General features: G+C 41.2%; 1 protein-coding gene and 1 long non-coding RNA gene across 2 annotated transcripts in view; both read right to left on the reverse strand.

The window, feature by feature from the left end:
• Positions 1–2,414: 2,414 nt before the first annotated feature.
• Positions 2,415–24,389, reverse strand: part of LOC124288313 (histone-lysine N-methyltransferase eggless-like) — a 53,438-nt gene continuing 31,463 nt past the window's right edge. The window contains 9 exon segments of the mRNA XM_046724824.1: positions 2,415–2,618; positions 3,637–3,707; positions 3,710–3,727; positions 5,719–5,834; positions 9,606–9,719; positions 11,002–11,064; positions 14,520–14,561; positions 15,295–15,572; positions 20,931–21,056. Of these exon segments, the coding sequence (XP_046580780.1) occupies positions 2,501–2,618; positions 3,637–3,707; positions 3,710–3,727; positions 5,719–5,834; positions 9,606–9,719; positions 11,002–11,064; positions 14,520–14,561; positions 15,295–15,572; positions 20,931–21,056 (946 nt within the window). The 3' untranslated portion in view covers positions 2,415–2,500.
• On the reverse strand, positions 19,406–20,197 carry LOC124288315. The gene is made up of 3 exons (XR_006901422.1): positions 20,105–20,197; positions 19,940–19,994; positions 19,406–19,584 (listed from the first exon to the last, which is right to left on the reverse strand). It is a non-coding gene; the product is annotated as an uncharacterized LOC124288315 (long non-coding RNA).

The following is a 24,389-nucleotide window of genomic DNA, read 5'->3' on the forward strand; positions in this document are numbered from 1 at the left end:
CCCTCTTTAATGTTGACGGATGTACACATACATATATCTAAATACAAACACCTTCGTGGGATTCCTGTTAATACCCCACCCCAACCCACCCCCTCCCCTGTGACAACTCATACTGGTGACATGTATAAACACAAGCATATGTGTTAACAGACTGATTATAAATGCCATAATCAGCAATATTCCCCGTGTATAACTGAAGCTTGAAAATAACCTGGTGAAGACCAAACTATCCTCAGCCATCCAATTCCCACATCTAACTGGTTACATCATCAATTTACTCGACCCCCATCCTGAGACCTAAAATACCTGGGCAGAAACATTGATCGATTCATACTTCTATGACGCTGGACACTTCTACCTGAACCTCTACAAACTACATGGTAACAATGACTATGATGTTTGTGACGTCCAATTAAACCACATTTACACAAATACACACCTCATATTCTCTTTCAACAGCAATCTTTTTCACAAACACAATTCCACATGGCATGTATTTCAAATGACACAAATCAGCCAGATAAATGTGCAAAAGGTTGATTTGAGCATGTTGTAAGCCCAGAGCACTGAAGGATGAAGAGGCTTACACAGACAAGGGATGCTACTCTGCACTGAACTTGATTGCAGGCAATTCGAGATACATGTCCTCAAAGTCTTGAAGACCTATGTAAGACGTAAAATTTAAATTAAATTATTCTCAGTAAACCCAGTGTTATAACTTGCAGATATGATTTCAACCTGGGACACAAAATAAGGCTTATAACCACATCCCTTGGTATGAGAAGATTCTGGAATGACATACTCACATCATACATTGGGCGACAAGATCAGCAACATTTTACTGAGGTTGTATTCGCTTACCCTTGGTGAAGCTGACACTGTACCTTCTCCAAACTGTATTTATAAACTTTATCTGACATCCCTGGACTTACCAACCTTGTCATCCTCAATTTCAAAAGATAACACCAACAAATGAAGATGTTCAGTTTTCTGAAAATGGCCACTCAATCTCCATTTCCTTGACATGTTTGCTGAGGAAAGTGTTGACACATTTTTACACATGCTCATGAAAGGTTGTAAACAAGTTTCATTAAAATCACATCATCCACTGTAACACAGCACCAATCTGTAAAAGAGATCTTGTCACATGCTACAAATCTGATTTTAATGTTATTGTTTATTCTAACATGATACCTCAATGTCTAGGGAGAGCAGACAAAACATTTAATAAAGTCAGGGAAATGATGTAAACCACACTTCCAAAATTACTCAATCAATGAGAGGACAAATGAAATGTGTGACTGTTTTGTGGAGTAATATTGAATGTGAGCTGTTTTAGACAAGTATAAATCTAATTGATTCAAAATCATGAAGACAAATGTCCATAAAGAGCAAGAAGGATGCAGAGTTTTCCTGAAGATGCAGTGGATGTATTTTGAGTTTTGAATTGGAAACGAAATATTAAGACAATGCCAGAAAGGACAGACCCTAAGAAGACATGATGGAAGAACGGTAGCTTGTTACAAATCCTGAAGCCTGATCTAGGAACTCAGGCTTCATCTCAAGGCCCTTATAACATTTTACAGTATTTTCAGGCAACAAATCACTGATGAATGGGTGTGATCTGAGGTAGAAGGAAAACACAAGCTCTACACAAATTGGCAAGGACTCTCCAGTACATTTCATCTTTTGAATCTGTTCACGTTACTGTTGGCTCTGGAGGAAGCCACATTCAATATAGGAAACAATCATATCTCCATTTGCACATTGTGATGCTAATACTCACAGACATCTTACTTTAGAACTCATCAACATGACATCTATTTGACAAAACCTAATGTATGGTAACATAGAAACACAACAAGGGTAAGAAAGATACACAACAGCGATGAGGTACACACCCAGCCAACAAGTCTACATGGAGGCAATTCTCTGTACCCTGTAAAATATTACAGGCTGAACAACCATCCCACTGTTGGAATCCTGGATCAAGCCATGTTGACAAGCTTCAGGAGCAGGTGACACCCATTGTCCATCTGTACCCGGCGTTCCCTGGCGTACTGGCACTCAGGATAACAATGGCCTAAAGTGTATGTTCAGGTGTCAAGCCTGTGTTTCTTCAGCACTCATGACAACAGTGAAGTATGATGAGTGTGTACAGATGGATACACATCACATGATGGCAACATCTTGTTTTCTGTGACACTCATGACAGCAACGACTTTCGTCTGTGTACTGGTGTACCTGGGCAATGATGCAGCAGTTATACCGGTTAGCTCTTGAAGTCCTCAGTGTAAATGACATTCACACACCAAGTGCATTTGTCTTTCCAAATGTGTTCCTCTTTTCCCATTGCTCCAGCACCCTGTTTGTGGAGACTGTTTCTAGAGCAGCCTGCTCTTTTCCGATTGCCCCAGCACCCGGTTTGTGGAGACAGTGTTTCTAGAGCAGCCTGCACTTTACCCATTGCTCCAACACCTTGTTTGTGGAGACAGTGTTTCTAGAGCAGCCTGCCGCGGCACTGAGAGGAGCCACAGTAGCAGTACAGCACCTTGTCAGGGACACTACCCACTTCATAGTTGTAGTCCCAGGTGAGCTCGGTCCCCGCACGGATATACCTGCAATAAACAGGCAGACATGCTAACACAGCACAAACTGGTGTCAGAATAATGGGGTGGCTCCAGTTTACTGCTTAGATATGTGGAAGACATGGTAAAGGTGATGCTGTAAATGATGGTGTGAGTGACGGTGTAAGTGACAGTGTGAGTGACGACATAAGTGATAGTGTGAGCAATGGTGTACGCAGTTGTGTATGTTAAAGAGTGTGCTTACTGTCTGGCAAAGAAGGTCACCCGATGGGAAACAGAGGTCCTGTGGAAGTGATGGTGTACACATTTGTGTATGTTAAAGAGTGTACTTACTGTCTGGCAAAGAAGGTCACCGATGGGAAACAGAGGTCCTGTGGAAGTGATGGTGTACGCAGTTGTGTATGTTAAAGAGTGTACTTACTGTCTGGCAAAGAAGGCCACCCATGGGAAACAGAGGTCCTGTGGAAGTGATGGTGTACGCAGTTGTGTATGTTATAGAGTGTACTTACTGTCTGTCAAAGAAGGTCACCGATGGGAAACAGAGGTCCTGTGGAAGTGATGGTGTAAATGGTTGTGTATGTTAAAGAGTGTACTTACTGTCTGTCAAAGAAGGCCACCCATGGGAAACAGAGGTCCTGTGGAAGTGATGGTGTACGCAGTTGTGTATGTTAAAGAGTGTACTTACTGTCTGGCAAAGAAGGCCACCCATGGGAAAAAAAGGTCCTGTGGAAGTGATGGTGTACGCAGTTGTGTATGTTATAGAGTGTACTTACTGTCTGGCAAAGAAGGCCACCCATGGGAAACAGAGGTCCTGTGGAAGTGATGGTGTAAATGGTTGTGTATGTTAAAGAGTGTACTTACTGTCTGGCAAAGAAGACCACCCATGGGAAATGGAGGTCCTGTGGAAGTGATGGTGTAAATGGTTGTGTATGTTATAGAGTGTACTTACTGTCCAGCAAAGAAGACCACCCATGGACCGCCCATGGGAAACGAAGGCCCTGTGTAAGAGATGGTGTATATGGTTGTGTATGTAATAGAGTGTACTTACTGTCCAGCAAAGAAGGCCACCCATGGGAAACGGAGGTCCTGTGTGTCCACAAACACATTCTGTACAAACACTCGTTCGGACTGCAGCTGTGCTGTAAACAGATGAGTTAACCGTGAAGCAAATTTTTGCTAACAATACCAGTTATGAGAATAGGCTGTGTTCAAAGCCCGAAATATCTATCTTTTAAAATGTTGCTCATTACTCATGTTGTTACTAGTCAGTTGCTACTACAGTCATGTTGCTACTACAGTCATGTTGCTACTACAGTCATGTTGCTACTACAGTCATGTTGCTACTACAGTCAGCTGCTACTACTCATGTTGTTACTACAGTCATGTTGCTACTACAGTCAGTCATGTTGTTACTACAGTCATATTGTTACTATGGTCATGTTGCTACTACAGTCATGTTGTTACTTATAGTCATGTTGCTGCTACGGTCATACAGTACAGTCATGTTGTTACTACTACAGTCATGTTGTTACTATGTTGTCATATTGCTACTATACAGGTCATGTTGCTACTACTACTAGTCATGTTGCTACTACAGTCATGTTGCTACTACAGTCATGTAGTCATGTTTACTACGGTCATGTTGCTACTACAGTCATATTGTTGCTACTACAGTCATGTTGCTACTACAGTCATGTTGCTACTACAGTCATGTTGCTACTACAGTCATGCTGTTACTACAGTCATATTGTTACTATGGTTATGTTGCTATTACAGTCATGTTGCTACTACAGTCATGCTGTTACTACAGTCATATTGTTACTATGCTCATGTTGCTACTACAGGCATGTTGCTACTACAGTCATGCTGTTACTACAGTCATATTGTTACTATGGTTATGTTGCTACTACAGTCATGTTGCTACTACAGTCATGCTGTTACTACAGTCATATTGTTCATGCTGCTACTACAGTCATATTGTTACTATGGTCATGTTGCTACTACAGTCATGTAGTTGCTACAGTCATGCTGTTACTAGTCATATTGTGACTATGGTTATGTTGCTACTACAGGCATGTTGCTACTACAGTCATGCTTTTACTACAGTCATATTGTTACTATGGTTATGTTGCTACTACAGTCATGCTGTTACTACAGTCATATTGCTACCATGGTCATGTTGCTACTACAGTCATGTTGTTACTACAGTCATATTGTTACTATGGTCATGTTGCTACTATTGTTTGGCATGAAATGCATGTGGACCCGTTTTTTTGTAAATATCTCTTCATCCAATGACCCAATCGATTTTGTGCATTTGTATTAAAGAATCTGTCTATGTAACTGTCAACAAAATAAACAGCAGAACGCAGACGGCTTGCAGAGGGAGGGAGCCAATGACCTGTAACAGCGGCAGTGTTGGGTCATAAAGGTCAATGTTCGTCAATGTAGGCCAGCTATGCACGTGACAGGTTTGAAGAGGTGTTCATTTCTAGCAAATAGCCTACATCGATTGGGTCATTGGATGAAGAGATATTTACAAAAAACGGGTCCACATGCATTTCATGCCAAACTATAGTCATGTTGCTACTGCAGTCATGTTGCTACTAGTCATGTTGCTACTACAGTCATGTAGCTGCTACAGTCATGTTGCTACTACAGTCATGTTGTTACTACAGTCATGTTGCTACTAGTCATGTTGCTACTACAGTCATGTTGTTACTAGTCATGTTGTTACTACAGTCATGTTGCTACTAGTCATGTAGCTACTAGTCATGTTGTTACTACAGTCAAGTAGCTACTAGTCATGTTGCTACTACAGTCATGTTGTTACTACAGTCATATTGTTACTACAGTCATGTTACTACAGTCATGTTGTTACTAGTCATGTTGCTACTAGTCATGTTGCTAATACAGTCATGGTGGTACTAGTCATGTAGCTGCTACAGTCATGCTGCTACTTCAGTCATGTTGCTACTACAGTCATGTTGTTACTACAGTCATGTAGTTAATACAGTCATCATCTCTCACTGCTACATTTAGGTCATTACTACAGTGATCTCTCTGCTATTCCCAATTGACTTAGTCCCTCCCACTTTGACATAACCTCCTCTAACATATATCTACGCACGTTGAGGTATCGGCCGATATTGCCCATGGACTTGGCATCCATGATATAGCAGGTCTGACCATCACGGAAGTAGAAGCGGGTCCCGGGCCGCTGATCCTGACTCTCCCTCTTCTCTCCTGCCAAGCACAAAATGCACCACGTGCTAAACAGAGTACAAAACCTTGCATGCTAAACAGCAGCAACATTACACACTATGTGCTCCACAGTGGCTACATAGCACACCATGTGCTACACAGCAGCAACATAACACACCATGTGCTCCACAACAGCTATGCAACATACCATGTGCTCCACAGCAGCTATGCAACACACCATGTGCTACACAGCAGCTATGCAACACACCATGTGCTACACAGCAGCTATTCAACACCATGTGCTCCACAGCAGCTATGCAACACACCATGTGCTCCACAGCGGCTATGCAACACACCATGTGCTACACAACGGCTATGCAACCCACCATGTGCTCCACAGCTGCTATGCAACACACCATGTGCTCCACAGCGGCTATGCAACACACCATGTGCTACACAGCGGCTATGCAACACACCATGTGCTACACAGCGGCTATGCAACACATCATGTGCTACACAGCAGCTATGCAACACACCATGTGCTACACAGCAGCTATGCAACACACCATGTGCTCCACAGCGGCTATGCAACACACCATGTGCTACACAGCGGCTATGCAACACACCATGTGCACAGCAGCTATGCAACACACCATGTGCTACACAGCAGCTATGCAACACACCATGTGCTCCACAGCGGCTATGCAACACACCATGTACTCCACAGCGGCTATGCAACACACCATGTGCTACACAGCGGCTATGCAACACATCATGTGCTACACAGCAGCTATGCAACACACCATGTGCTACACAGCGGCTATGCAACACACCATGTGCTACACAGCAGCTATGCAACACACCATGTGCTACACAGCAGCTATGCAACACATCATGTGCTACACAGCAGCTATGCAACACACCATGTGCTACACAGCAGCTATGCAACACACCATGTGCTATGCAGCAGCAAGCTAGAATGGGCCAATTTCTATCTCATTAACAAAAGATCTGTTACACAAAATTATACAATGTCAAATTAATTTATATGAGGTAATAAGACTTCAGTTGCAACAATAAGGAGATAAATATTTATGCATTTGTGAATTACAAAAGCTCAGTTGATGAGAACATTGTAAAGACAATGTCACACAAGAGCAAGACTCTCTGGAGCCTACATTCATGATGGTGAGTATGGCTTTACACTGCTTTCAGCAATCTCTATGCCATATCACAGCAGGGGGCACCAGAAATAGGTGCTCACATATTGAGCTCATGTGGGATGTAGGGCATTCATTGTGACAAGCTAATGATTTAAGACCTAGCAATCTCACATACCCTATAACCAGGATATGATTGAAACAACGCTGGAATGAAATGCAATGCATAATGAGATGAGAGAACACAACACTTAAACAGAACATGTCATCCAAGTTCACTCTCATACCCAAACTGCTGCACTTGGTAACAACACCAACAATCTGGACTGACGTTATCTAAGTGACCTTTACTTTCATACTGTGATACTATTTTTATAAACATAGAAAGTGTTCAAATGGAACATATGTTACCTTTGGGATTACATTTTCTCAGTAAAGTAAAAACAAGTAATCCAAAATATCACATGTCACATTTAACCACTCTCAGAAGGGAATTGTGCTTTCACAGCTTTTGGACATATGAGCAGTGCCAGTTTACACTTGTCAAAGGGTTGCATAAAGTATGTCATCTGTACTACTAGCTGTAAGATTCCTTTTTTGTGAGAACAGCATGGGTTAGATCACCGACTTTGTGTGCCTCCCTCTAAGAGTGGTGGTTCGAATCCTGGATGCAACTCAACCCCAATAAGAACAAGCATCTGTACTTTAATCATAAACTTGAATATATGTATCCATTGCAGATACCAAGATCACTGTAACAATGGACCCCTCAGTGGTGTGTTGACGATGCATAGAGCCACTGAGGAATTTATTCTACATGATTTGAAATATGTGACTGAACTTAGATGACAGAAATGATGGTGATGATGGTGATGATGGGTAGTGATTACAACAACGATGTCAAAGGTGCAAAATCAGATTTTGTATATATTCTATTTGTTTTGTTCATATTCTTACATGGTCAACACTGCAATAAAATCTTTCTGATACCATTAACATGGACAGCTCTTGGCACACAACATGCAAGATGAATTTTGTAGTCATACTCTCTTTCATAAAATGTATATTTCAAAATGCTTGTTAACATTGTTGTATTAAACACAATGACAAAATCCTCCATTTTTGTAAAAATCCAAATTTAAAGCAAAATATCAGTTTTTGACAAATATACCTGCCACATTTTGGGAACATATCAAGTATGTTTTGTTTGCAAGCTTAGACAATGTATATGTTTTAGAAAGGGGTGTTTAGCTGCCTTTTGTGTACTGACATACTGGGACAACCCTTGGCTTGTAGGTTTTGTATACACTGGTAAATGTTCATGAATTTCATCAAGATATGGAGATGTGATGTTGCACCTTTAACAAGAAGAATGAGGTATGTAGAGGGCATTAGGAACACAATGAACAATAGTAGGACAAGGAATCAGGTAACCTACTGTCTGATATAACAAATATAGCCTCCGCTGACAGAATATATATCTTTACACTTACATGCATCTACCCTTTCTATTCTCAGTTAGATTGAAACTTTACATCAACATCTGCGATTGTTGTTATGTCACCCAGTCCTGGAGTCGTGGAGTGACTGTGACGCAGTAAGTACACTTCCAGCTACATTACTGTGGAAGGTATCAAGACTGGACCATGCAAACCAGCAACTGACCACATGAACAATGGTTCTGCTACGCTGGCACAATGACATGGAATAACCCAGGTGACAGACCAACTGACTATCCTATCCAACTTGGTGGCACAATGACACACAGTAACCAAGGTAACAAACCAACTGTCCATCTGATTCAAATTAGCAACACTTTATGATAAGCAATAGGTTGCTTGGGACAGCTTCTGAACAGAAAGTGAGTGAGTCGGGTTATGTCAGCCTCAGCAACCACATCACAGAGGGTGAAGGACACCATGACCAAACCCTTCAACCACAAGCCCAACCCATGGCAGGTTTCGAGGAATAAAATAAAGACTGAAGTACAAAATGTAACAATTTAACATTCTCCAACTCAACAAAGACTGTTCAGGTCATGAGGTGATCACATAAATTAAGTCCACTAGAAGGTGAGTGAGTAAGTATGGGTTTATGCCGCTTTTAGCAATATTCCAGCAACATCACGGCGGAGGACACCAGAAATGGGCTTCACACATTGTACCCATGTGGGGAATCGAACCCGGGTCTTCGGCATGACGAGCGGCTGCTTCAACCATTAGGCTACCCCACAACCCCTCCACTAGAAGGTACAGCTGTTGTACTTTCTTACCACTTTCATGTTAATACTGCCCTATACTGCCATATACGTTTCATCCATGCTTGTCCCACAGGAGCAAAATTGGTAAAAAACAGAACAATATGAATACATGTTAAGCACCAGTAGCTTTAAACTTGTTAGACTTTCACACAAACTGTCACCATTTAACACAGCAAGTTGACCAATCCAAAGAGAGTTAAGTAACTACAGGTTAGCTGTCCTCACACCACTCCATGCACCGGCAGAGTGCCAGGCACTGTGGAGTGTGGAGTTCCACTACCAACTAGAGAGGCAAGATAGGTGTTATGTTGACGAAGAGCTCCAAGTGCGAAGAATCCACAACGGAAGGTGTTTCCCAGAAGGAGGAGAGAGATGTATGTAAATCTGACTGACCGGCAGTTGGGGTACTCTCTGACTCACGTGTCTTACTGTCATCACCCTTGCGCCCCATCTGAGCTCGAGGGTTCGGTAAGTTCTTAAACCGAGAACCACCAGTGCTTTTCCTGGCTGAAATAAACAAATAACAAACAACTCATTTCATGAAGGCCAAATATAAAATGAGAAATCTCACTACAAAAAGATCTTTACTGCTTAGCAGGTATTCTCAGGTAAAGCTTGAACAAACAGCAAAATATATACAAAGGCTGTTGTAATGTTGTAATGATGTTGGATGTGTAATACAGAATTGCAAATACAATCTGTAAAAACTTTGAAAATGATTTGCTGCACCAAGTAAATATGCATAAGTTGACAAACTTGCTAGAAAACGGACCAAAAGAAAACAAAGCAGGAAAAATGAGGAAGCTAAACTCAAGAATTTAGCATTTTCTGAATTAAGGTTTTTGTGGGCGGTATGTCTTAAGACTCAAGGAATACATGTTTTTATCCAACATCAATCTTTTGAACTTGTCCCCAAGCATCCCCAGATAAATGACATCTCCATGCATCTGTGGCTAAAGTTTGGTACAGAGTGCCAATATTAGTAATTCTAACAAATCAGGACACTGGGTCAAACAGTGAGTGAGTGAGTTAAAATTTATCGTCACATCGGCAATATTTCAGCCATATCGTGACGAGAACAATTAATTTTATACATAGTAATTAATGGTTAATTGTAGAAACCTGTCAACAAAGGACAGTAAAATAACTAGACTATCACAGATTCGAATTTAAAACTAGTAATTAAATCTAAAACAGTTTAACTATAGATGGCAATACAAGGTAAAAACAGGCTATATATTGCCAACAACTGAAGGTAGATCACCATACTAGGGACCATGGGGACTTACAGTACATTTGCTTCCTGTATGGCCCCTAGCTGGATTTACATCATCCCTTCAGCTATTAGCAATTTTAGATAATCAAGCCACAAATTAAACGAACATTTATTCTACGATTAAAATGGCAGTAGATGTAAATTTACTTTGAATGTTTTGGGACTTACGTACCCTCTCAGGAGGACAATAATTTTACAGTCCTTTAACCCCCTTTGAGGGTACAGCCACTCACAATCTAAGTTACTAATCTAAACTACATATCATTAAAATACATCTATCTTCAGAACATATTAATGAAAATTCATTAATGAAATCAATTTCTTTAAAAAAAAAAAAGAATTAAATGAATAAATTAAAAAGATCCTTAACAATTTTAACATTGAAATATTTATCCCTTATGATGGGTCAAACAAAAGACTTAAACCAGGTATACACTCATCTCTTGAGCATTGCCCTTGTGTGGTGGCAGTCAGCGCTATATAAATACTCTTATTGTTATTATCTTCACTCACCTCGACCAAGAAGTTTCTCATTTTTCTGAGGCTCAGTCTCTGAATCAGTTTCTTCTTTCACATCTGAAATAATACAGCAACAGTACGTTCACTGTTCTTGTCTGACACACGACTCAGCAATATTCCAGCTATAGGACAAGTACACAGTAAACATTCAAGTCTGGACCAGAATATCCAGTGATGCTATAAGCAACAAGCAGCTAAGCTACAATGACATGAGCCTGTCCACCAGATCCATCCCGTCACCATGTATCACAAGCACATGTTGCTGGGGACCAATCTGACTTGAGTGAGTTTAGTTTTACACCGCTTTTAACAAATATTCCAGCAATATCACGGTGGGGGACCCCAAAATGGGCTTCACGCATTGTACCCATGTGAGGAATCAAACTCAGGTCTTCAGTGTGATGAATGGACACTTTAACCACTAGGCTACCTCATCGGCCCGACCAATCTGAACCCAGAATCCTCACAGAGATATCATAAGAGTATTCATTGTATGCCAATAAGGTTGAAAAATCAAGTATAGGCTCTCTTTTTGTTCAGTCTAAGTAAACTTAGGCTCAGTATTATTCATTACACTGCTATACTGAGTCTAAATAACCCTAGTAGAAGGTCACATGTTTTTTGTTATATTTGTCTTGTACCAAAACAAAAGATACTGACACAAGAGTAAACTATAGGTTGAAGTAAAGTACATGAACTGAGTGTTTTGGGTGTACCACTTCTTATGTCAGCTTAACGTATGAGGAAAGCCCAGTGTGACGGATGATAAGATGCTGGCAAACCATGAAGCATACACAATGCAATAGATTCCTGGTACACCCAAGGGAAGCAGCTCTTTGTGCAACAGTGCCACCCAGTACCAACACCTATTTACAGATGTCAAGTGTTGATAATAGTTGTTAGCTGAGATCCTTGAACTGAAGATAGGCATTGCACGCTCACCATGAAAGGAAGGTCAGACCATGTTAAAAGTTTATCATGATTCTACAGTATTCAAAGTTACTTCATCGAAACTTATCTGAATTTTTAGTAATGAAAACAAAGGTGTTGGCAATGGTTATTGCACACAAGAAATAATGTTACAATTGATATCAAATCAAACACTGCACCCAATATACAAGTGTATAGTTTCATGTATTTGTCTTTTGTCACTATTTGCAACAATAAGGACAGCTGTATCCGTCCATGGAACAAGACATAGAGGATACTAAACGACCTTCCGTGTAATACTATGTTTATTTAATGAGTTAATGATTTGGTATCAAACAAGCGAAAGCGAGTTTGATACTAAATCTTTCACGCATTTAATAAAAATGGTGTTTCGCAGAAGCAAGTTTAGTATTCTGTTTATTACTCTCCAACATAAACTGATAGAAACTGCCTACTAACTGTGTTGACTTTCAGCTTTCCGCAAGTCAAGCAAGGGCTAATACCATTGTGACAGAGGTATTAGCATTGTGACGTCATACGTGTAGCGGCATTACACTGGTGTAATATTGATGTAAAAATATTACACTGCAGTATCTTCCACAGGTGTGTAATAAAACAGAATATCCAAAGAAGATCAATGTTGAGATATATATATACCCACATGTTCCATAGAATAACACTGTAAACAAATCTAGTCCTGATGAAGAAAACAGCTTATTCCTATCTATTCACTTCTGTAACTAAACGCTATCAAATCACACATACATCCAATACAGAAATATAAACTGAAATAGAACTCAAATACCATCACTGATAAACTGATTAACTATGTTATTATATACAAATATTTCTATGTTAATCATGTTAGTTAAGCACCCAGAATTTCTTCCAAGCCACCTTGCAGAAGACCCTGTTAGCTTTTGTCAAAATTGTATATCATCAAAGTCAGCAATACAATACACATCCATTATTCCCAAGTGGTTTTAACAATTTCATCAATTGCCTGCAGGTTCCACATGTTGCTCAGACTAGCTAAACTAGCGACCAGTAGTGGTGACACTCTACACGAGACCACTACATATCCACATGGTGCTGACAGCTAAACTAGCTACACAGTGTGGTGCCACTACATATCCACATGCAGGATGAAATGATAATATCTATATTACATCACTACAAAGACAACAGTTAAATGGGGAAACTATGACACTGTCACACATACATGTACAAAGAAAGATTAAAATAACACAGAGAATTTTGATATGCTATGTTCCTTAAAACATTATCATATCTAATGTTACATAATGTTAAAGACAAAAAATTAGAATCAATGCAAATACCAAGCACTGTCCTATCATAGTTTGAATCACTGAAATTTAACTTAAGTGTTGTGTGCATGAAATATTTAACAAATCTATTCATATAAGATAAACAGTCGAAGTTCAGATTGCCTGTGTCCAATGTTTTTCACAAATCAGGTTTCAAATTGTGAAAATCTCAATCTGCACGCATTTCAGTTCTCCAGAGCATTGCAGGGATATGAAGTCAATTTCCCACCACCAAATCTAATATCTAAACCGGATCTAATCAGGAGACAGTTCTAAAACATTACACTACATTACCGCTGTATCTGACTGACTGACTGACTGAGTTTGGTTTTACGCCGCTTTTAGCAATATTCCAGCAACATCACGGCAGGGGACACCAGAAAATGGGCTTCACACATTTTACCCATGTGGGGATTCGAACCCGGGTCTTCGGCATGACGAGCCAACGCTTTAACCACTAGGCTATCCCACCGCCCCCCGCTGTATCTGAGATAGAACACTACAGTGGACCAAGTACTGGTGATTTCAGGCGACCAATCAGTGAAATATAGTGTAGCTTGATTGGGCATGGTATTCTTGGTATAATGCCTCACACAAATCAAACCTATGGTGGTCAGTCAGGGTCTTTCCATGGAATATGTCAGAATGGAGATACAATACACTTGATAATGGAAGATTCAAACAAAAACCAGGTCGACTCAAAAGGAAATCATTAGTAATAGTAATTAGTATTCCAGTTATATCACGCCATGTCATGGGTGGAACCCTAAAGGGACTATTAGATATATTGGCGGTGAAGAGAACGTCTGCTGAAATCTTTAAATAAATTCATAGTGTGGTTGACAGCCAAACAGGAATTTATGGCTATGGTGTAGAAGAGGAAGTGTATTCTAAGGAATTATACAGAACTTGAATCAAGTGTCTAACAGTATTTTAGTTATATCACAGACTATCAGCTTGTGTGAGGAAAGTCTTAAGTGATGGATCAAGAAAAATAATCAAGGCAAACATTTGAAGCCCTCGATCGTAAGTTTGTGGCATGCACTATGTATTGCAGCACCTGGAGACTGGGCCACCTGTGACCCCTTTATTAGTGATGAGCAACTACAACTGACATCTAGGAAACAAGGAAACAGTGATTGTACCAATGAGAAACAAGTTTCTACAACTAAAGACTACTGCTAGGTGAAGTAAGTTTCTACAAGAAGCTTCTACAGTATCTATGTGATGTGCACTCACTGCTGATCAACAAACCTGGGATGATCTTTTTCTCATCAACATCTGGATGTTTGGACTCTATAACACAGTCGTAAATTATCACTGACATACATAAACAGAACACAGTGGAAGAGAGAACTAAAGTAAACTCACCCTTGGAGGAAATTGCTGGTAGTGAATCGAGAACATATATGCAATTTTTCAGCTATATCCTTCTGGATTTTGTGCTCAACTGGTTGACCATTTTAAAATATGGGCTTCAAAGCAGATCATTTATTTATAGCAAACCATGGGGCCCAATTATAAAAACTGATCACAGTACTACACCTCCTGTTCATTGTTTTCTGGTAGTATAGAACTGCATTCAGCAATATTCCACCAATATGACAGCAGAAAGAGAATAATAAAGTGTGGACCAGACAATCCTGTGACTAACATTGGGGAACCAAGTCAACCAAGCAGGGCCCAGCCTCTGGATCTGCCTTTGCAAAGTATTAAGAGTCTGACCATGGGGAACACTTATTGGATGCATGACCTTAAGATGATTTAACACTTATTTCTGACCAGATTTACAGATTCCCAGCAATAGTAACTAATGTTTTCATTCAACTGGATGATATAATGACAACATGTTGCAAAACACATAAACCAGTCTACTCTACTGGGGAGGTTTTTGTACAAAAGATTCTGCCAGAATAGCAATAGATGCCATCACTGTACAACCAGCTCTCTCCAATCAGTAATAAATGAACAAACGTTTAAAACATTGTTGAAGTCAAGCAGTGACTCCCTCCATGACAGCCTGACTCACCTGAATGAACTGATGTCGTGGACTTCCTCGCCAGTCGAGGTTTAGGTTTATCTGGCGTAACTTCCTTTACCACCGCTTTCTTCTCCACTGGAAGGTCAAGGTCCGGCAGCTCATCAAAATCCATGGACTCCTTCTTCTCAGCTTTGTCCACAGGAACTGAACCTTCTTCCTCATCATCAATCATGATAGGGTGAGACACGGAGTCAGTTGAGATGGGGTCCGCGGAGTTGGGATCAGTGGAGATGCTGTCCACCCAGGCAGCTGTCTTCTTCTCATACCTGTCACAGCAAACATGCGATGTTAATCAACATTTGAGCAGACTATTATGCTCTGTAGGTTGTTCATTTCAAATGCCTAAACCTTTCCTTAACCTGTTTTTTCTTTCTGTTTCACATGCACTGAAACCTTTACTATTTTCTACTTAATACATGGTTTACAAGAGTTGGGTTTCCAGGCAGTTTAAATAGTTTCATATTGCAGCTCACCAGCACAAACCTGGAGGTAGCCTGAAGCGATGCGAGTTGTAAATATTTATCACTTTTGAAAATACAAAAGCACAGGTATGGAGTTCACAGATAATAAACCATCAGCAGATCCTGCCACTGCTAAGGAAAATAAATCTGTACATCAAATGGTGGCACCTTAGACCACATTGGCACCCTTTTTCTTGAAAACACATTTTGATATAATCAAATTACAATTTAATTGTTTCATACGTGTGATACCTGTGCATGCCAGCACTAGCTGGTTTAATTCATAGAATGGTTAGTGATCAAGTATGAGAAAGTACAGTATTATCTGAACAGTTACATCACAAAGACACCACAAGGAACACCACAAGGACAAACACAACACTGCCACTGATATAAGACAAAGGGAACAGATCAGCAACATGTGGCTGGGAATAGCATGGGAAGTCATCACAGACACCAAGTATGTGACTTGTGCATGTAATTGTTAAAAGCAAAGGTTTTCCTCATCATCGATAAAGTAGAAAGGAACACTGCAGAAGACTGACTGAGTTTGGTTTTACGCCGCTTTTAGCAATATTCCAGCAACATCACGGCGGGGGACACCAGAAATGGGCTTCACACATTGTACCCATGTTGGGATTCGAACCCGGGTTTTCGGCGTGACGAGCCAATGCTTTAACCACTAGGCTACCCCACCGCCCCCACTGCAGAAGAAGGGCGGGTGAGTGAAAGAGGTTCCCAGCTAAAGTCAGCTACATATAAACTAACTGACCAGAGTACTAAGTGTGGCCTGTGGAGGACTGGAGAGTTAGGCCCACAGAGATTAGTTTTAATATAGTAGATACAGTAGAACTATTTTGCCCTTACTGTTTGACCATCTGTACTATTTTATGTGTTTCTGTTCTCAAACCTCAACCAACAAGAGAGTGGGCGGACAAAAATAATTGAATAAAAGGAAAAAAATAAAATAAATTCTTTTACTAATCTTGTAACAATTATCAAATTTCAAAATTTAGATCACTTAAAAATTTGCTTTAAATTAACTTATGATGTTGACTGAGTCACTTTGTTAAAGAAACAATTTATTAATAAATATATATGAAGAGTGTGGAACGGCATGAATTTAATTTTTACATTAGGACAAAACTTTTCAACAGTGACGAAAACTGTTTGTTATTTCATATATTTTTGTACTAGACATTGACATTATGCTCAGTGATTGACACTTATGTGATTTCTTGAGGGTGGCATGGCGGAATCTTAACAGTGACCGCACACAATTACATCAAAACGACCTTAGTTATCAGCACATAAGTCAATCAGTGTTTAGTCAGTCTGCATTTAGATTTGCCATGTAATTACTCCCTGAGAATCAATTTATCCTGATAAAAGGTTAAATGGAGGCTTAAATAAGTTCCTTTGTTATGGCTAAGGGTAACATATTGACACTTTGAAAAATATGGAGTGTTGCAATACTTTTTACCATGAGTATGTGTTTCAAGCGTTCTAATTAAAGTTGTAACTTGTTAAGCAGTGCAGGATCTTCTAACAGAGACAAGACATCACAATGAACACCAGGAGAGGACAGACACACTTGACAGAGTGAAGCACACTGTGATGAAAGACCATCAAAAGAAAACAAACTTCAACATGCATGAAATTTTCGAAGAACATCAGAACTGGTAAACAAACAAAAGTAAAACCTTTACAAAATCTGTGTTCAAACCCCAAGTAGGTGGCTTTGTATCTTACTATGATATCTGACAAGGTACACCAGAATGAGGCACATCCTAGAGAATGAAACCTCCTGTGTGCATAAGTAACTGAGTGAGTGTGTGACTAGCAGTGGCTGAGTGAGTGAGGAACACCCAATGTTCTAGACTTCGACGTAAAAGGGCATTGTATGACAACCCCAGAATGATTATTTGGGTTCAAATAGAGACGAAATACCCATGATCATAAACTTTTTGCATGCATTAGGGACGCAACTGTGCACTGCAAACTACTTCAGATGACAAGTACCAATATGTTCCATTAATCATCTGTTCTGTAAGAAAGGTTTGTTCAACTTGTTGGTTTACCAGCAGAATGGAGACATGACAGGGAGTCACAAATCAACAGTAAATAGGAGAGATTAGTAGGACATAAAAGTTCTATAGGAAAAGCAGATTAGACAGAACAACATCCATCCAGTCAGGAATATATAATATGTACAGATATACATGGTATATCAACACGCAATTTAGATATTTTGACATAAATTCTGAAAATTAAACAGAAATTTCAAAATTTGTAGTTCAGATATTCCTTCAAACACCCAGGTTGCCATGAAAGACTTGTGGTCCAATGGCGACAGAACAAAACTTCTTGTGTAAACAGACCTACAGTACCACCTGTTCCCATGGAGACAGAACAAAACACCTGTCCAGACAGACCTACAGTACCACCTGTTCCCATGGAGACAGAACAAAACCACCTGTCAAGAGAGACCTACAGTACCACCTGTTCCCATGGAGACAGAACAAAACCACCTGTCAAGAGAGACCTACAGTACCACCTGTTCCCATGGAGACAGAACAAAACCACCTGTCAAGAGAGACCTACAGTACCACCTGTTCCCATGGAGACAGAACAAAACCACCTGTCAAGAGAGACCTACAGTACCACCTGTTCCCATGGAGACAGAACAAAACCACCTGTCAAGAGAGACCTACAGTACCACCTGTTCCCATGGAGACAGAACAAAACCACCTGTCAAGAGAGACCTACAGTACCACCTGTTCCCATGGAGACAGAACAAAACCACCTGTCAAGAGAGACCTACAGTACCACCACTTGTTCCCATGGAGACAGAACAAAACCACCTGTCAAGAGAGACCTACAGTACCACCTGTTCCCATGACTACAGACAGAACAAAACCACCTGTCAAGAGAGACCTACAGTACCACCTGTTCCCATGGAGACAGAACAAAACCACCTGTCAAGAGAGACCTACAGTACCACCTGTTCCCATGGAGACAGAACAAAACCACCTGTCAAGAGAGACCTACAGTACCACCTGTTCCCATGGAGACAGAACAAAACCACCTGTCAAGAGAGAGACCTACAGTACCACCTGTTCCCATGGAGACAGAACAAAACCACCTGTCAAGAGAGACCTACAGTACCACCTGTTCCCATGGAGACAGAACAAACCACCTGTCAAGAGAGACCTACAGTACAGTACCACCTGTCCATGGAGACAACAAAACCACCTGTCAGTACCACCTGTTCCCATGGAGACAGAACAAAACCACCTGTCAAGAGAGACCTACAGTACCACCTGTTCCCATGGAGACAGAACAAAACCACCTGTCAAGAGAGACCTACAGTACCACCTGTTCCCATGGAGACAGAACAAAACCACCTGTCAAGAGAGACCTACAGTACCACCTGTTCCCATGGAGACAGAACAAAACCACCTGTCAAGAGAGACCTACAGTACCACCTGTTCCCATGGAGACAGAACAAAACCACCTGTCAAGAGAGACCTACAGTACCACCTGTTCCCATGGAGACAGAACAAAACCACCTGTCAAGAGAGACCTACAGTACCACCTGTTCCCATGGAGACAGAACAAAACCACCTGTCAGAGAGACCTACAGTACCACCTGTTCCCATGGAGACAGAACAAAACCACCTGTCAAGAGAGACCTACAGTACCACCTGTTCCCATGGAGACAGAACAAAACCACCTGTCAAGAGAGACCTACAGTACCACCTGTTCCCATGGAGACAGAACAAAACCACCTGTCAAGAGAGACCTACAGTACCACCTGTTCCCATGGAGACAGAACAAAAACACCTGTCCAAAAAGAGAGACCTACAGTACCACCTGTTCCCATGGAGACAGAACAAAACCACCTGTTCCCTGGAGAGAGACCAAGACAGTACCACCTGTTCCCATGGAGACAGAACAAAAACACCTGTCCATTGGAGACAGACCTACAGTACCACCTGTTCCCATGGAGACAGAACAAAACCACCTGCCAAGAGAGACCTACAGTACCACCTGTTCCCATGGGGACAGAACAAAACTACCTGTCCCAGACTTGAGAGAGACCCACAGTACCACCTGTTCCCATGGAGACAGAACAAAAACTACCTGTCAAGACAGACCTACAGTACCACCTGTTCCCATGGAGACAGAACAAAACCACCTGTCAAGAGAGACCTACAGTACCACCTGTTCCCATGGAGACAGAACAAAAACACCTGTCCTGAGAGACCTACAGTACCACCTGTTCCCATGGAGACAGAACAAAAACACCTGTCCTGACAGACCTACAGTACCACCTGTTCCCATGGAGACAGAACAAAACCACCTGTCAAGAGAGACCTACAGTACCACCTGTTCCCATGGAGACAGAACAAAACCACCTGTCAAGAGAGACCCACAGTACCACCTGTTCCCATGGGGACAGAACAAAACCACCTGTCAAGAGAGACCCACAGTACCACCTGTTCCCATGGGGACAGAACAAAACCACCTGTCAAGAGAGACCCACAGTACCACCTGTTCCCATGGGGACAGAACAAAACCACCTGTCAAGAGAGACCCACAGTACCACCTGTTCCCATGGGGACAGAACAAAACCACCTGTCAAGAGAGACCTACAGTACCACTTTTTCCTGCACAGGCAGATCTGGAGGACACTCAGGTCAGATGGTGACATTTTCTGTATTATTTCGTTGTTCTTCAGTATAAATGAAATTTATATTACTCTTGAAGAATATATTCTAACATTAATATGAACATGAAATTACATTACCAGCTACAACCACCAGCATGCTCCTGACCCCCAACAAACCAAGGAAGATGATTTGCACTTTTTTGCTGACAAATCATACACATGATGCTATTCATCACAGATTCCATGCAAACTTCACAATAACACTGATACAAACATTACCATGTACTGCACAAGGGACATGGTTGTGACCATGAATAAAAATAATGCAAACCAAACAGCCATGTGGCAACAGTGGCAACACAAACCAGCGCAACGGCATCAACAGAACCAAGGTTCTACTTAGCACTGGAACACCACTGTACATCATGCTGTGACCGGCCGCACACTGGTTTGTATAAGGATTGGAAATATCAACCAACATGACTCGCCATTCTTTGTTGTCCCCACTCGCAGCAGAGTCACGCTTAATTACTATCTTCTTTAACTTTTCATCTTTCCTGTCCGAGCTCTCTATGCTTGACTGGCTTTCAAGCTTAGACGTTTTGTTTCTTTTCCTGGAAATAGATATCAGAGAGGATCATGTTTTGTATACCCCTGCTACGGGTGCAACAATTACTGTCCCATTGACTGTCCGTCATAGACAGTTAGGCAAACAGGTAATTGGTTGCATCCTGCCAGTAATATTTGGAGCAGACTGTTAATCCTTCATGTTGTAGCTTGTATTGTTTCAAACAGACTCCTAATCCGTTACGTTGTGGCAGGTAATACAGCACCAATCTGGTAATGGTGATGGTTTGCAACAAAGTCATGGCAGGCATTTATGGCCAGTAATATTTTAGGCTTGCATGTATGTCTTGACCAGTCTTCATGTTGCAGGATACTATCCAGTGTTGTGGGATAATGACGAGTGTTGAACTGTAATGTCCAGTGATGAAGGACCATGGCCAATGTTGTATGACAGTGACTGGCGTTATAATGACCGGATACTATCCAGTGTTGTGGGATAATGACGAGTGTTGAACTGTAATGTCCAGTGATGAAGGACCATGGCCAATGTTGTATGACAGTGACTGGCGTTATACGACCGTGACCAATGTCCCTGGATACTGTCCAGTGTTGTAGAGTAGTGACCAAAGCTATGGAATACTGACCACTGATGAAGAACAATATCCAAAGTCACAGGATAGTTACTAATGTTGCTAAATAGTGACCAGTGTCATAGGATACTGACAAACGTGGTTAGAATGTGACCAATATGGCAGTGACCAATGTTGAAGGATACTGAGTAGTCTGTCCTTCAGAGATTAAATAAAGAACAAATTCAACAGAGTGACACTTAGTGTTTGCATATTTATATATGTAGGAAAGTGACCAATGTTGTACAACAGTAACTAGTGTTGAAGCCCAGTGACCAATGTTGTAGGAAAGTGCATAATGTTGTAGGACAGTAACCAGTGTTTGAAGCACAGTGACCAATGTTGAAGGACAGTGACCAATGTTGTACAACATTAACCAGTGTGACCAATGTGAAGCACAGTGACTAATGTTGTAGGATAGTGACCAATGTTGTACGACAGTAACCAGTGTTGAAGCCCAGTGACCAATGTTGTCTGATAGTGACCAAAGTTGCAGCACAGTGACCAATGTTGTAGGAAAGTAACCAGTGTTGAAGCCCAGTGACCAATGTTGTCGGATTGTGACCAATGTTGTACAACATTAACCAGTGTTGAAGCCCAGTGACCAATGTTGTCGGAAAGTGACCAATGTGTACAACATTAACAGTGACAGTACCAATGCTGTAGGATAGTGACCAATGTTGTATGATAGTGACCAATGTTGTACAACAGTAACCAGTGTTGAAGCCCAGTGACCAATGTTGTAGGATTGTGACCAATGTTGTACAACAGTAACCAGTGTTGAAGCCCAGTGACCAATGTTGTCGGATTGTGACCAATGTGAAGGCACAGTGACTAATGCTGTAGGATAGTGACCAATGCTGTCTGATAGTGACCAATGTTGTACAACAGTAACCAGTGTTGAAGCCCAGTGACCAATGTTGTCGGATTGTGACCAATGTGAAGGCACAGTGACTAATGCTGTAGGATAGTGACCAATGTTGTCTGATAGTGACAAATGTTGCAGAACAGTGACCAATGTTGTAGCAGAGTCATCAATATTGTAACACAGTGATCCATATTGTAACACAGTGATCCATATTGTAGGAGACAGTAACAAATATTATGCTGGAGGATAGCAGGTGAGCTACTTGTTTATATGATGAGTTACATATCTGAGTTAATCCAGGATGATCACAAACACAACTGTTAATGTATCACTATATTGTATCATGTTAAATGGATAAACATATATTGTTTATAATTGTTGTCTGTTGATTAGCACCACACCCAGTGTTATTCAGCAGTATCAATTCAGTTTGTAAATAATCAAGCCTGGACCAGACTTTCCAGTGACTGACATCATAATGCATATGGGTTACAATCAGGTCCACAAAACACCAGATCCCCTGAGTTGTCTCTATCTACAAGCTTGGGTTGATAAATCCTAATCCTAACTAGGATCTTCACCTGTTGAGACCAGCAATGGATAATAAACTACATCCTGAAACTCAACATATCAACTTGCATTGTTACATAAAATGTTTCTTCTTGTAACACTGACCCAGTTTACCTGGTCAGTGAGTGAGTGAGTTTAGTTTTACGCCGCACTCAGCAATATTCCAGCTATATGGCGTCAGTCTGTAAATAATCAAGTCTGGACCAGACAATCCAGTGATCAACAGCATGAACACCAGTCTACGTAATTGGGATACGATGACACGTGTCAACCAAGTCAGTGAGCCTGACCACCCGACCCCATCGCCTCTTACGACAAGCATGGGTTACTGAAAATCAATTCTAACCCAGATCTGCAGATCGTAAACTGTTTTCAGAAATGCTTTTTTCAATGAGAATGGCCTTCAGAATTCATTCATGGGTGACTGAATAGGGTTTGATGGCAAACATAGAAACTGGGGGTGTAAGAGCTTGCTACCCAAGTGGAGACGAGATAGAGCACATGGCAACAGAAGAATTTCAGAAACATTGCAACATGCAAGGAAATGAGGTTTAAGCAGCTGCTGTAGTAAAGTGGTCTGTATTTCAGTTGGATCCAAGGAAACCAGTTGTTCATAGCATGAACCACACTTAATCACTCAGGGTAAAATGACACATTCAGCAATGTCACACATGAGAACCTATGTCGTGGATGTGGTCCTGGAGACCTGCCTAGCCCTGGACTCACATAGGGAGACAAACATGTCATACTGGGGACCTGCTTTATCCTGGACTCACATAAGGAGATAACATGTTATACTGGAGACCTGCCTTGCCCTGGACTCACATAGGGAGATAAACATGTTATACTGGAGACCTGCCTTGCCCTGGACTCACATAGGGAGACAAACATGTCATACTGGGGACCTGCTTTATCCTGGACTCACATTGGGAGATAAACATGTTATACTGGGGACCTGCTTTATCCTGGACTCACATAGGGAGATAACATGTTATACTGGGGACCTGCTTTATCCTGGACTCACATAGGGAGACAAACATGTTATACTGGGGACCTGCTTTATCCTGGACTCACATTGGGAGATAAACATGTTATACTGGGGACCTGCTTTATCCTGGACTCACATAGGGAGATAAACATGTTATACTGGGGACCTGCTTTATCCTGGACTCACATTGGGAGATAAACATGATACTGGGGACCTGTTTTATCCTGGACTCACATTGGGAGATAAACATGTTATACTGGGGACCTGCTTTATCCTGGACTCACATAGGGAGATAAACATGTTATACTGGGGACCTGCTTTATCC

This window comes from Haliotis rubra, unplaced genomic scaffold (genome assembly GCF_003918875.1).
Source record: "Haliotis rubra isolate DU_JTF1 unplaced genomic scaffold, ASM391887v1 Scf415, whole genome shotgun sequence".
NCBI lineage: Eukaryota > Metazoa > Mollusca > Gastropoda > Lepetellida > Haliotidae > Haliotis > Haliotis rubra.